The 14,877-nt window shown below is 41.6% G+C and overlaps 1 protein-coding gene across 8 annotated transcripts in view; it reads right to left on the bottom strand.

Moving 5' to 3' along the window:
• Positions 1 to 14,877, bottom strand: part of nedd4l (NEDD4 like E3 ubiquitin protein ligase) — a 41,710-nt gene that overhangs the window by 15,290 nt on the left and 11,543 nt on the right. For 2 of the 8 annotated variants that reach the window (XM_085359855.1, XM_085359856.1), the window contains exons 1-8: positions 12,125 to 13,371; positions 7,371 to 7,421; positions 5,035 to 5,096; positions 4,657 to 4,759; positions 3,682 to 3,836; positions 2,682 to 2,817; positions 2,384 to 2,569; positions 2,184 to 2,261 (exon numbers count right to left, since the gene is read on the bottom strand). In XM_085359855.1, coding sequence (XP_085215981.1) covers positions 2,184 to 2,261; positions 2,384 to 2,569; positions 2,682 to 2,817; positions 3,682 to 3,836; positions 4,657 to 4,759; positions 5,035 to 5,096; positions 7,371 to 7,421; positions 12,125 to 13,231 — 1,878 coding nt within the window. In that variant the 5' untranslated portion in view covers positions 13,232 to 13,371. Of the gene's footprint in view, positions 1 to 644; positions 705 to 2,183; positions 2,262 to 2,383; positions 2,570 to 2,681; positions 2,818 to 3,681; positions 3,837 to 4,656; positions 4,760 to 5,034; positions 5,097 to 7,370; positions 7,422 to 8,067; positions 8,104 to 12,124; positions 13,372 to 14,877 lie in introns of those variants that run through there. The other 6 variants (XM_085359860.1, XM_085359857.1, XM_085359852.1 and 3 more) reach the window with 6 other exon arrangements.

The following is a 14,877-nucleotide window of genomic DNA, read 5'->3' as shown; positions in this document are numbered from 1 at the left end:
TAAGCTATGTGCTAATCATGATGATTTATGTTTCTAATGTGTTCAAAAGTAATTGCTTTATTAAGCTGTTTGCGTCCATTATGAAGTATGTGTAGTGTGAAAGGGGCAATCTGTTTTTTGATGATTTTATAAAGTACAGATCATCATTTGGCATATGATCTGATTTTTAGGGGAATAAAATAATGTTCCTGTCAATAAATTAATAAGTAACAGTGCTGTTTAGGCTTTCCTGGTCCACAGGAACTGAAAAAAAGCTGTATTATTTTCTACACTGCAAAAATAATTTAAAATGCACGCAAGCATTTCTTGTAAGTTTGTACTTCGCTGAATTTGCAAAGTGATTTCACGCTGTGAAAAATGGGATTTAAATGAATATTACTCCCTTGCATAGCTGCCAAGAAACAGCTACATGGCTTTAGTCTTGACCTAAAATGTGACTCTATTGTGATATCATTTTCTTGATCACACTGCCCTGCTCAGCATATGCTCGTACAGGACTTTACTGGAAAGCAACACTGGTGTAACAATGAGGAAATCTTCCTAATGAGTAAGCTCTAACTGAGTGCAGGATTAGAAGTCATTCACAAAACTAGTCGGGTGACAGTCCCATCCTACATAGTGCTGTGCATAAACTGAGATATTACCATAGGCTCCTCACCACCTGAGACTGTTTGAGCTCTCGTTCTTCTGGACTGGGAACTCTGCTGGTGGTAGACAACATGGAAGAGGGTCTTTAGTTCACAATAGGTTATGTTTTAAGGGTGTAAGTTAAGAGCCAAGTGTGGGCACAAGCGAAGGCTGAAAGAGGAAAACTGAGTGGACAAAAGGGGGGAAAATTCATTCTCAGAGGAGGTGAGGAGTGGCAGAAAGACGAGAGAATCTTTTGGTTATGGGCCTAAGAGCGCAGTGACTGAACAGCAAGGACACAGGACACAGAGTGAAGCAAACGGCTGCTGTGATTGGCAAGAGGGGGACAAAAAGAAGTATCATCCCTGTGCAATCAATAACCTTTGGAAAACAGATTTTCCCCCCTCCATTCAATGTGCAGCATCTTTAATTTCAACCAGAAACAGGTGCGTCCTGAAAATGTGCAAGCAGGTAAGTGATTTACAGTGCTGAAGGTGGAAAAAGGAACCAGCCTTAACAAAACAATCAAATTTTGAAGGAAAAAAATGAAAGAAAATGTATTTTCTTTCATGTACACGTTTTGTTTCTCCGTTTTAAACGCAGATATGCAACTAGGTGTTGTTCTGCTTACACAGAAGTACATGAACAATATCAGTCCTCCAACAGCAGCCTTTTATAAAGCAATTTAATAGCTACTACTGCCAAAACAAATAGAAAACTAAAATATGGGAACAATTTTAAATCTGTACCGTCAAATTAAAGCTACCTCATATCCTCCTATTAAGTTAATGACGTATTTTAAAGTATATTACAGTCAAATTGACAAAAGAAAAAAATAATGAAATAGAAGGGGGGGGGGGGGGAATTTCCTGTGGTTGCTCACTACGCCCACAGGAAAACATTAATCCTTGTATAGACCTCAAACAAATGCTCCCCCCCCTCTAATGGTTTCTAAACAGTCGTCCAGTTCTGAGAAACGTATCATAGAAGGGAAAGAAAGACACGAGCACCTGTACTGTCACTTCTTCTTAACAATGCTAAAGCTCACTGCTGTGTCGCAGCTGTGTGACTGACAAACATCTGACTCAGATCTTGTGACAGTTTGTTAAGCTGAATCCCAGCTGACGCCATGACTCAGGACTCCAGGGGAACCTTGGTGCACTTCTTAATCTTACTTTTTTGTCTCAGAGTTTTTAAGTGGAATCATGATTCTGGTGAGACGTAACAAATCAAACACAGTGGAATGTGAATCACAAAGAGTTGTGATGAGAGACGAAGAGGTGTGGTAACCCTAGAGAGACAAAAAGTAAAGTAAGTAGAATAAGTGGTACAGTTGAAGCAGGGAAGAAACAAAGGGTGAGGTGGGTAGTAGCATCTGCTGGAGGTTGAAATGCAAGAGGAGCAAGAAAGGTGATTTAGCATGTGGTAAACTAACAGGACAGACACATCCACGAGGAGGAGGTAAATGAGACATTAGCAACCTGCTTAGACAACACAGAAAGAGAAGGAAAGTAGAAAAAGCTGGAGGAAGGGTTTGTGGCTTTAGAAATATGTACCGTAAGAGGAGGAGCCTGGGCCTGATCACTGACGCCATCCGTCATACTTGAGGAACGGAGTCTGTTTGACAGCTGGCTCTGTTCAAAGGAAGCAAAGAGAGAATAAACGCCGCTGCCAGCGCTGCCTCTTGTTTGGCTGCCTACATTTACACCAGGTCCAGGTTTTTGACAATGGAAAATTAACGGTTCTCCAGTCTCACCAAAGCAGAGCTGGGCCCTGGCACTTCGCCGTTTGTATCGGGAGTCAGCGACAGCCTCAGATTTAAGTCTTCTGAGAACTCCTGGGTGATGGGTGTTGGTGTGTGCTGTGGTGTCAAAACGGAGGAGGGACCGGGCAGAGATTGAGCCAAGCTGTCGTTATCCTCTTCTGTGATGAGCTCCCAAGACTACCGGCACAACAAAGAGACAAAATCTTGATGTAACACAGATCTTTTGGAAATATACCACTGTAGATGAGTTTAAGTGTGCGTGAGTGGACTGCTCTTTCCCCCCCCTCACATTATCCAAGTCCCTGGGCTCCAGGTGCTCGTTCTCCAGGTCTTCACTGATGTGGCGCCTTGATCGGAAAACGCGGTGGGCTTCCTGATGGATTTGCCGCTGTTGATTGTCACTCTCAATCTCTGAAATCACGTCTCTGAGAGAGATTTGGTGAGAAAATATGAATGGAAACCAAAAGTTAATAATCATGAATTAATTCTCCTGTGCAGGATTATTTAGTAACAAGAGCCAAACACTGTTATATTTAGTTATTTCAACAACAATTTACAGTCTATCAGGTGTGCTCAGAATAATGATGATATAAAATATGTCCATCATGTTTTGTCAACCGCGTATACTTTGTTGAAGGATTACTTTGACGAGCGATATGCTCTTTCATTTTACTGCTAAGAGCTACCTCAGAAGGTTAAAAGCATTTCTTCTATCTGTCTCCTAAATATAAAGCTAAGTCAGAAGGCTAGCCAAGGACAAACACATTAGATTACTGACATTCAGTCCATTCTTCTGTCTTCAGTTTTGTGCAAAGCTAAGCTAAGGGGCTTGTTTTTACCCTGTGTGCACTTATTTAGTTTTTAGCAGAAAAAGTGATAAAGCTCAAAAATTGAACTTTTTAAAAATATTGTAATTCATTTTTTCTTTTTAATATATCTATATAATTAATAATAATAATTTCCCAATTAAGTGGAGACATGGAATATGGCATTATTGTGTGTATAGAGAGGGAATTTGTGTATATTTTAAAATGTCCAATTATAAATTTTTAAAGGAGTGTAACGTCTACAAATAGGAATAACTGTGGCCGACGCCAGTTGTTTTGATGTTAAAAAAAACAACAAAACAAAAACATCTTAAATAATATTTTTGAAGAGTATTTCCTCACTAAGCTTGCAGTACATGGGCAAAAATCCTCAGACTTTAACACTGTGATTTTTTTCATGTATAAAAACCAACAGTGACATGTGAAAAGTTCGAGGCTGTATTAGTGCGAGATCAGGCGTACACGTTGGAAGGCCGTTTCCACTGTGTAGTGCGGTTGTTGTGGTTTACGTAGTAGGTGCGTCCCAGGTTGTCCACTTTTTCCTCCCAGCCTTGAGGCAAAGGAGGCAGCAGCTGCTGGGGTCGCTGGGAGCCTGAGTCAGCAGACTCATCCCAACCCTGAAAGACAGTATGGTTGAAGGGTAGTATGGTAGGTTTAAGCCAAAGATCAGAAAGAAGTACATTAAAGATTTAGCTGGTTATATTTTTCTGCTGTTTTTTTTGTTTTCATGTTTTACTAAACATTTACTTAATGCCTGTGTTTCATAGCTGCCAGCAGGCAGGTGTATCTATGCCTACAATCCAAGACGGAGCTGATGTTTAAGCAACAATCTCACTCGTAGTGTTGGCAATTTTACGCTTAATTTAATACGTAGGCAGAAAAAAGAGCTACTACAAAGGAGAAAATAAGCATTAGTAATGAGGCTTTAATACAATGAAAAAGAAAAAAGAAATACAGACAGTCGGGGGGGGAAGGGAAATTTTTTGCAGTATGAACATGAGGGGTGCCATTTAAGCTTTCACGCTTTGGCTGCTAAATGTCATCTTATCTGTGAAGCCTTTCGCTCTCTAGCTCTCTTCCACACATCCAAGAACACATATTAAAGTAGGAAAAGCTCAATTTTCTCCAAATAACAGGCCACATTGTAAATGTTTTTTCCAGACCCTGACCTGGAAAAGACTTTTACCAGATGCTGGCAGTGAGCGGCTTCCCAAATTCTCAGAGAAATAATAAAAGAAAAAAGAAAGATGCTCTCACATTACTTTTGGTTCACAGTGGGACATTCACTTTCAAGCTTAGAACTATGTTGCCTTCATGTGGCAGAAAGGAATAACAGTAGAATCTGGTTTGCTTTTATTGTGGAAAAAACAGTCCAAAGAATGTCTTAGGTAATGCAAAGTCAGCAGTTTATACTAACAACAGAGGATTAGACCTTACCTCAGCCTCCTCCCTCATGTCTCCCCCCTCCTCCTCATGACCTCCTTGTTTGGGCAGATAGGCCATCTTCAGACGCAGGTAACCCTTCACCCTGGACTTGTGACTGAAAGGAAAACATCTGCTTTAAATACTTCCTGCTCATTAGTCCTAGTTGGAATTCCAAGTTCAGTATTTAGCTGACAGCCGCATGAAGTTATCGTTGTCTAGACTCCAATATGGCCAGAGTCTAGACAGTGTTGTGAACCAAGATCTAACTTTAATAATGTGTCACTGTCTACTCCACTTGCTAACAAGGGGCAAACTAGACAGACACAAAAAAGCAGCTACTATTTGCCATCTACGTTTTCTCATTTTATATCAAACAAAGCCAAAACTGACCTTCTTGGCCGCAACAGGAAGTCTTTAAATGTGTAGGGCCGCTCCATGGCAGGATCCTCTGTCTGCAAATAGAGGAGGTTTTTGCTGACGGCATTTAAGTGAACACAAGCAAATACACATGTTGCGATATCAGAATATCACAGTCGCCAGCTTTCAACAGAGGGTACAACCCTCTGCACAGACATCCCAGGATCATTATGCAATCCTGAGCTTCTCCTGTTACATATTGAGCAGCCTTTTGTAATTCACAGCAATCTCACACCGCTCTCTGACAGGGCCAAACCAGTCCGTGCTGGCTGCTCATCGCATAATGCCCTGTGAGATACCGCTGAGGCCAAAAGTCAGTTTTCATATTTAAAAGAAAATGCTGGAAAGTTAAGTAAAAGGAAAAAGAACATGTGTGAAAAGTACCAGTGTCAAGTTTCCAAATAATGGACCTCAATTACAGTCAAAACACTGGTCTCAAAATATTAGGTGGGGCTCCTCAAAGCAGGAATATGAAATAGATTGGAACAAAATTCCAAGTCAAAATATTAGGGGCAGTATTAACATAAAATAATATCTAATATTAATTTTATCAATCAAGCTCCCATTTAGGATGTTTTCCTTGTGGACTAAAGCAAGTTCTGCAGACACTTTTCAGTCCATGGAGCTCCACTCTGTCCTCCTCCAATCTGAAGAGGTTAAAGTCACAGGGAGGCAACTCTGATGAGTCAGGTGAGTAGCGAATAAGATGGTGCACAGTTCAAGTTGTTTATAATGACTGGTCACCCATAGTTTGAGGTCATTATGGACTCATAGACCTAAATCTGGCCTCAGTGGAGCAAACTGTGAATGTGGCAAAAACGACCAACGAGCTCACTACCTAAGCTGCTGTCCTAACCTTGAACATCAACACCCTTTCAATGAAAACACTGTTCGGTCTCCAAGTTGAGAATCTCCGGAGATTAGTTCTCATCAGCCTGATGATAATCCTTACTACAAACGTCAGCTTAGTTTGAGACAGAAATGCACAGTAGTATGGATGTCCTGGCAGTTTCACGGTCCCATCTAAAATTAGCAGCAGCACTGCAAGAAGTCCAGAGGTGCAAAAGCAGATGACTTTAAAGGGGAAATTCCAATCATACATGGTTTTTGATTTGCTAAACTTTCAGACCTCACGTGCTTTTATTTATCTGGTCTCACCACATACAACACAGAGCCCGGTAAAAAGAGGTAGTTGAGTGTGGAGCCTGCTTAAATACAGACGACCAAGAAAAAGAGGAATGGCGTTGTCCTGTTATTTGCTAAGAGGAGGTCATGGTTCCATAAGGAAAATGTAGCTACCAGATGGACTCTGATGAGTCAGTATTCATGTCCTGTTTCATGAAAAGTAAAAGGACATTTACAAGAAGCTATTACGGAGAAAGGAGACATGACTAAGTTATGCCCAGTAACTATTAATTAAAAACAAGCCTTGGTTTGTTTTGTTTTTTTAGCATAAGTCACATCAGGACTAAATATTATCCATGTTGTCCCAAGGCTTCAACTCTCAACGTGACTCAGCTGTAAGCTTTTATCTGCTAATAATTTCCTGGGCCTGTGGGACCCAAATAGGGCATTAATAATTAACCCCAAAAACTTTTACTGATAGGCTTTTAAGGTCGACAACTAAGACAGAACTTTAGGGAGCCACAACCAAGCTGGCAGCAAAGCTCCCAAATGTGCAGAGGTACTGCTGCTTCAGGATGATTTGTAGGTCTCTTAAGCCTTTTGCACATAAGAGCTCTACTCAGTTTTGCCATTTTCACAAGAAGCAACTTCAAACGTGTTCTCTGTGCAGAGTATGCAGAGGACAGAAGGACATCAGACGCGAGACAACTACCTGGTTTACTCTTGCATCACACCGACTTACTACTTAAGAAGGTTTTAAAAACAACAACAACCAAAAAAAAAAACATTTCTTGTCCAGTCCAGCTGAACAGTTGCAGGTGTGAGAATGGCTTGTGCTTGCATCAGACCTCAACTGTAAAAATTCCCCAAGCACCCTGATTCTGCAGGTCGATGTTGTGTGTTTACATGCTAGACAGCCCGCTTTCCCTTTCTAATACAGAGAGCGCTGTTTAATCACAACAGAAGCATTACCTGTGACTAGCACGTTCTCACACTCAAGATGGGAAAACACAAACAAACTCCCTCCCTGACCTTCACAGAGGTTAATCAGGAACAGCAAAATTGTAGATAAGAAACAGCTGAGCATTCAAAACAGTGCTAAACCAGCCAGAGTGTCCACACGCACTCAAGCTTTACACACATACAGACGTAAATAAATGACAGCAGAGATGTAAATAACTTACTGGCAGATGACTGAGAGGAACATCAACTTGCCCCAGGAAATCATCTCTAGTCTAGAGGGAAAGAAAAAGGTCACATTTAGAAGCTGAAATTCAAAAAGAATGACTTTTTGTTTGAGTGTGTCTGTGAAAAGCCCGAAGTATCATTAGGGATAATGAAGGGAAAACCACAATGTTGAGGTAAAAATCACCAGATTATCCAGCAGCATTTTGTATGTATTAAAGACAGGTGGAAAGAAAGGCAAAAAGAAGTTCATTTCATGGACAGCCCCATCCAGAAATACAGTGACCTCCAGCCTAATTTGTGAACACATGTGGAAACCTGAGAATCTAAAGTTTAAAGGCAGTAAAGAAAAACTGTTCAAGTATTTCCACGCGGTCTTACTGAAAACAATTGCACTTGATTAGTTATGATTTAAGATCAGCTTCTCTATCAATCAGGACAGATTTCCACATGTGTCCAGACAGAAGGTTCAGAGCGAGATTTATTTATGGACAGGCCTTTTGCAACACTTTATGGGAGAAAAACCTGCGATCCCAGCAAGGAAAAAAACATCTACAGCCACCAGATAAAAGCCAAATCAGCTGGACAGAGGGAGAGAAGGGCAGATGTGACCACAAGGAAAAATTTAAAACAGGGAAGGTTTGTGTCTGAAATTTAAGAGGCCCATAGATTTGTCCGTTACAGAGTATGGATTACCTGTCCGAGATGGAAAAGCCCATTCTTGGAAGTAGCCTGTGTGTAGGACACAACTGATTTAGACAACAGGCATAAACTAACTGATTGACACACAAGCTGGGTTGAATGATGCAGTGACAGATTTACGCAAAGACAACTACAGTAGTGCAACAAAAAAAACCTACTGACTGTCAATTATACGCTCTCCCACTCACCACAATTACAAAAAATTAAATTAAAAAAACCTTCAGTCTGTTTTCTACTTTAAAGACTGATTATTGTTAATGTACAACAGAGGACATTTTCAACATTGTTTCCACAACTTTCACACGTGCCACAAATTCCAGGTAAATTAAGTGTGGGGAACACTGTATATATGCTTATTCTGACAGTAAAATGTGATATTTATGGCTACTTAACTTGAAATCAGCAAAAAAAAAAAAAAAGTTTTCAGAAGGAATAAAAATCAAAAACTGACTTAGTTCTGAAAACAGTATTATACCTCTGGATGAAGAATAAGAACAAGCAGAATTTAAGCCTCTACAGAATAGACTGCATGGCCTGGAAAGGATTTTTTCACACTGATTTGAGGTTAAGGTGTTTAAAGATTTAAAACAAAAAACAAACCAAAACACCAGCTTATTCTGATAAACAAAAGAAAAAAGAGCTGTGGAGTGACTGCACTGGGCTCCCACCACAGTTAACCGAGCTGGAATTCAGTAGTGAAAAGGTTACAAATGAGTCACATAAAAATGATGACTGATTAACGCACAGGCATGTAAGCACACACACACACGAACGTATGTGAAGTCACTCATCCTCGCACGTCCACCCACCTCCACTGAATAACACACTGTAAATGAGCCCTTCTTGGAAAACAGGAGTCACTACTGTGCAAATTACCGCAATGCATGCTTTCAATTTCTAAACCAACCAAACTAAACGATTCACTTACTGTTAACATAACTCATTTAAAGCAGTCCGACATAAGATTCCTCCAAGTTTGAGAGAGCATCAAAAGCAAACTTGACCACAGCATAACCACAACTCTTTTACCACATGATCACATAAACAGCAGTAGCACTGTCACTTCCAGTGTATGATATAAGCAATTGCAATGATATTATCACATGGAAAACAACACCTTCTGCAGGCAAACCTGTTTTGTTGTTGTTTTTTTAAATGTCACTAACCAAAACAAGCATTTCAGCTCTGACCTTATATACGGAGTTGGATTTAATTACAGAGTCATTAAGAGGTCAGATTTGAGTCTGCAACTGCCTCCCAGGACCAGGTTACACTCTGAGAGTGCGACCAAAGACCAACAGAAGGAAGTACGGGTGGACAAAGAGGGGTGGCTTGAGGTATGAGAAAAAAAAAAAAAAAAGGAAAAAAAAAGAGGAAGCTAGCCCAAAAAAGTTTGAAAACTGAACACGAGTAGGTCACCGAAACAATTGCTTTTCACACGCTTCTAATTTTACTCTGGCAAGTTTGGATGAGAATATAACCATTTCAGAGATTTGTGCTGAAATACCACTGCAACATCTGTGGATTACAAATGATTTTGTGGTTCTCACAGCACCAAAAAAATGATAAAATGAAATAAAATTAAAAAAAAATAAAACCCTAAATGTCGCCTGCAGCAACATCTCTCTCTGACCCTGTAATTAAATCCAACAAGCAAAAGCACCCAGACAGCAGCTTTCATGGCCAATGTTTATAGGATATTTTGCTCTTCACTTCAATTCACATGTAATGAACGACTAAAAACCTAATCTATTGTCATTCCTAAACACACTCCAATCTTTCAAGACTATAGGAAAGCAGCTAAAGTGCTAAGAACTGGAAATGCTATGAAGCTACAGGAAGATGATGACAAGATGGTGACAGGGTGTTTACGACAAAGGGCAATCTGGAGCAAGTCCAGGCTGGCACTGAGGTTTAAAAAGGCTGTCTCACCTTCTCAACAGTCTCCCTGCTGACACAACTGTATTACAATACCATGCAATTCAGAGAAGTCCACGCTGTCAGAGAAAAGCCCTTCGCAACACAAGTGATTTGAATGCCTCTTACATGCTATCGGACCAAAATAAAAAGTGTGCCCTCACCCCACTCGTCCACAATCTTGCCTCAGGTAAATATAGCCAGCCTACTGGCCTCCAGGAGCTCTCAATGAATGGAAACCGAGGGGTACTAAGGCAGGGCTGTAACGAGGGCATGGCACGGAGGCATAGCCATTTGCAGCTAGTCCATCTGGTGTGCGCACACACAAACACACACACACACACGTCATCCCAAGCCCAGTTTTAAAAAGGGGCAATCCAACTCCAGGCAATCAGTTGGGGAAGACCTGTCATTATGGTCTAATTGGGGACTTCCTCGTTGCTTGAGAAACAGGATGCCATGGAGTCTCACATCACTACCATGAGGGGCGAAGGAAGAGGTTAATTTTTCCCACTAGATCTGAAAACGTTTTCTTTCTTCTTTTTTTTTATCCAAACCTAGATTGTCTATATCAACACCACCCTTGCCCTTTTCATCATCACCTTTGCTACTGCATCTTGGCATCTCCTTTTTCATCACCTGAATAATGCGAAGTCACTGGCAGGACTGTGCATCACAGTATCTGCCTGGATGCAGACTAAGCTCAGTCAAACTGAGTGGGAAGAGATATTCTTTAGCCGACTGGTCACAACTTCTACACATACAAGCAAGCAGAAACCGATGAGGTGCAATAAACTCAAGCTGATGATTAAATGCAAAAAACTGCAGTTCCTGGAGTGGCCACTTGAGGCTAGCTCCAAAAGGAAAAAAAAGCATGTTTCTACTTTTACAAATAACCAATCTGGTTTGTGGCGGGGGAATCTTTGGGGTTTTGGGGGGGGGGGTTGACTCAGATGAATGAAATCAGTGGTTTGGTCAGATGAACTAAAACATGATATGAGCAAATAGCTTCCTGTTTAAGCGGTCCTTCCTGGAGCTAAACATCTCATGATAAACCTACATCCTGCTGGTGTAAACCTCAAACAGTCAATGACGGCCCTATCATTTAATTTCAAAATCGACTATATTTAATTTTAGGCTAAAAATTGAGTTTACAACTCCAAAGTGCCATTTAAAAAATAGCTTAAAAGAAACATCTAAAACGTTCTACATCGAAAGTATTTAAAAGTTTAATAAATAAACAGCAATTTGGGTAACTCGATACACTGATTATAGCATTCTAGCACCAGAGTTGGACATATGCATAAGACTGGAGAGCAACACCAAAAGATTTCAGGCTTTGAGGAAACCGACGCTGCTTGTGAAACTTTTTGATCATTGTTTGGGCTGCACTGACATGTTAGTTCTTAATCGCCTGCTGAGCAGCTGCAACGATTCACATCCATACCAGCCAAGAACTGGAGAAGACATGCCGCTTGCCTGCTTTCAAAACCAACAAACACGCTCGAGGTAAACTAAAAATAGACACAGCCAGCTCTTAAAGAGTGCTGACTGCACTTAAGGGTATTATCAAAAACCCCAGTGTCGCATTTCTGTGAAACGGAAGGCAACAAGTGCATGGGAACAAATTATCCATTCATCCATTTCTTGCACAACTAAACTGGCTGACGTGTGTGAGATTTTAAGTCGTTCTGGTTATGAAGTGAAAGAAAAGCAGCATGTGTGATTTAGATCAGCAAGGTTGTCTGGGATTTTTAGGTCCAGGAAAGTCACCACCCTGTATCAGCACCACACGGATCTCTCCCTGTCTAGCCTATATTCTTAGTGTTAAATAGTACTTAAGCAACCACTGCAAATTAGATGTGTTAGACTGGCTTTTTCATTTGTTATGTCCATGACAGTGCTGGACCTCACCCTTTTGGCTACAAGAGGAACAAGCCAAGTCATATTAAACTAAATGTCACATGCCACCCACTATTTTTGGATTTGTTTACTATTCATTCTAATATCAGTTTCTCTAGGAACATTAGAACAAGTCTATAAATGTTACATAACGCTTTTGTAATTCAACAATTTTTCACCAAACATTTCAGAGGCAGAGTATGCTTCTACTAAACTTTTCCACACTCTTTACCTTGGAATTACTTGTCGTTGCTTCATTGCCAAAGCTCACATCCTGATTTCCACCTCCACCCGGGGTAAAATATATCTTCAAATGTGGCTGCCTTCTGGGATTTTCCCCACTAAAGTTTAAAGTACAACCATCAGGTCTGTTTCTTGCTTCTGTCTCCACATCTGTTTCATTCTCGTCTATAGTCTGACTGTCTGCACCACTTTTCTGATTATTATTTTCCACCAGCAGCCTCTGATGAGACGAGCTTCTATGTAATCGAATTCTAGGGTAGCGCACCCTATGGCAACCTCTTGAGCTGTTGGGTCCAGCATCTGTGCATTGTTCTTGTGATGGATCATCCGGTTGTCTGCCCTGCTTCTGATCCTGGCTCTGATTTTGCTGGAGCTGAAACACTAGCCTCTGCTTTGTGCCATTAACACCAGAGGACTGGTCCAGGCTTTGCTGCTGGACAGACCAGCCGGTACCGCCATAGGGAAGGATTCTGAAATGCTGGACATCAGAGCCGTCAGGAGAATTCCTCTGGATGTAGATGGCACCAACACTGATGCCAGGCTGGCGTCTGTTATACGTACAATGACTGCTGGAACCAATACTAAAGACCCTGCGCTTGGGAAGGTTTGGCTCCGCCAGAGAAGATTGCACACTTAAAGAATCAGGGCTGTAGTATGGAGGAGGGGACTGCCGCGGAAAGTTAGCTTGACTCTGTGGTTCGGTATAGGCAGGCGCAGGTCCTGGAGGAGTATAACAGGGTGGTGGGACATCATCAGCATGACCACTGGAATCTCCATTACTGGATCCATTGGAGCGCTGAAGGGAGATGTGCATGGATGAGCTCCTAGTAGGACGTGGCTCAGTGTAGGCGGCAAGCTGGGGTATGAACATGGAGGAGCTGCGTTTAAGCGAAGGCTCAGAGTGGAAACCAAAAGCCGCCGACGGGACGTGCTCCGTAGCAGAGTCCTGGGAAGGCCTCGATGCTGGACGTGGCTGCACGAGGTGTGCCGTGACCCTATCGTCGTCTCGCTGCTGCACCTCAAAGTCTCCTTCCAGTATGTCCGGGGCTGTGTTACTGTGTCCTGAGCCAAAGTACAAACGCAGACGCTGTGCCATTTTCACCCCACGTCCAAATCTCCCGTTGCCTCTCACTTTCTTACTGAGTGGCTGCTGGTTCTCTCCTCTGGCTCTTGCCTCAGTATCCTAACTGTTGCCCACTTCTCCTTTGGCTAGACAACTGATCCTCTTTTCTTCCATTCCCCCCTCCCCTCTCCCAGCCTCTTCCGCAACTTTCCTTCCCACACCAAGCTGAACTGAGAAAAGAAGTACTCACACCACAAAAGCAAAACAGCCACTGCAAAACAGCTGACAACTTTACACAACGCACTCAAAGGAGAGGGAGAGTGAGGGCTGATGGCTACGAGGAGGAGGGTGGGGGGGTGGGGTGGTGTTTTTTAAAAAAAAAAAAAAAAAAAAAAAGGAGGAAAAAAAAAAGAAAAAAGGAGGAGGATCCCTGTATACCAGTCTCTTAGCACCATCAAGCACTAGCGACAGACGGCAGAAATAGCCTGAGCCAAGTGACAGCCAGCATTCCCGACATGATTGGATATGAGTGGCCGGCACTCCTGGTTTCCGAGGTGACAGTGGATTGCCTGGCAGTCACGTGACTACAAATGGCCCTGCCATCTCCTGTTACGACCCCATACTGCCCTCACGTAGCAAATGAGCCCCCCCCCCAACGACCCCACCTACATCCTGCTTGCTTACTCCTATCCATCCTCCGCTCTATTAACATGAACTTTTTCTAACCCCGCCAATTCCCCTGCCTCCACATCTCATTAATGTCCTTTCATCTGGCTTCATGAGTTTTTAAACTATTTTCTTCATAATTTAAACATCATCTGGAATTTGATTTAATTTGCTAAAATTGATATCTCAGTAAGAGTAGCTCAGTTTCCCCAGAGTAGCACTCAAATATCAAAACACCACTCACCAAGAGTACACCTGTTAAATTAAATCGTAACTCATTCCTTTTTCAATATTGTGGCTTGTATTATTTAACAAAAGAAGTTCCCAACGTATTCATCTTAAATACAAGTCATTTCGTCTTTTGACTGTGGATTTCTTTGAATGTAAAAATAAGTTAATAGAAACTTAACTAGAGTGACAAATGGCTGAACTACTGCATGCTCACCTACAGAAACGTTCGTCTATCGTTGACTAAACACTCTTTTTGGATCAAACTGAACTAAATGGCGAGCAGCTTTGGATTTTTAGGGAGGGGTGAAAGTTCAGCAATGTGATCAAAATGGGAAAGCTGGATAAAATTAGAGCATTATTACGAAAAAGAGTGCAGCAATGTTGGCAATGCCAGTCAGCTGTTTATTTGCTCCCACTCAACTCCTTCGGCATTGAACGGTTCCAATCATTCAGTGCTGCCTGCAATCAGCCTGTTCTGGAAAAGACATGCTGTGAACTGAAGGAGCAGAAAGAAATGGAAGGGAAAAGGAAAGCATCAATAACTTCTAGATTCTAGATTCACAGCAAGGTTACTTGTTAATTGATCACCAATTGCCATTTGGTGCCAATCATGTCAAAAATTCAACACCAAGTCTGGAGCATATAATTTATCCTGTAATGTCTTGCAGCTTGGAAACAGAAAAAAAGAAGCATAAGGAAGTTGGTGCTAAAAATGGATCAAGAAAAAAAAAGTGAGATTGAGAGTAAAGAGCAGATTATCTGACAGATCACAGAACAGCATG

The sequence above is a fragment of the Diplotaxodon limnothrissa genome, linkage group LG7, assembly GCF_057381915.1.
Source record: "Diplotaxodon limnothrissa isolate DT_005_m linkage group LG7, D_limnothrissa_male_GT1.1, whole genome shotgun sequence".
NCBI lineage: Eukaryota > Metazoa > Chordata > Actinopteri > Cichliformes > Cichlidae > Diplotaxodon > Diplotaxodon limnothrissa.
Note: the sequence above shows the minus strand (reverse complement) of the source record. Positions and strands in the feature narration are given on the sequence as shown.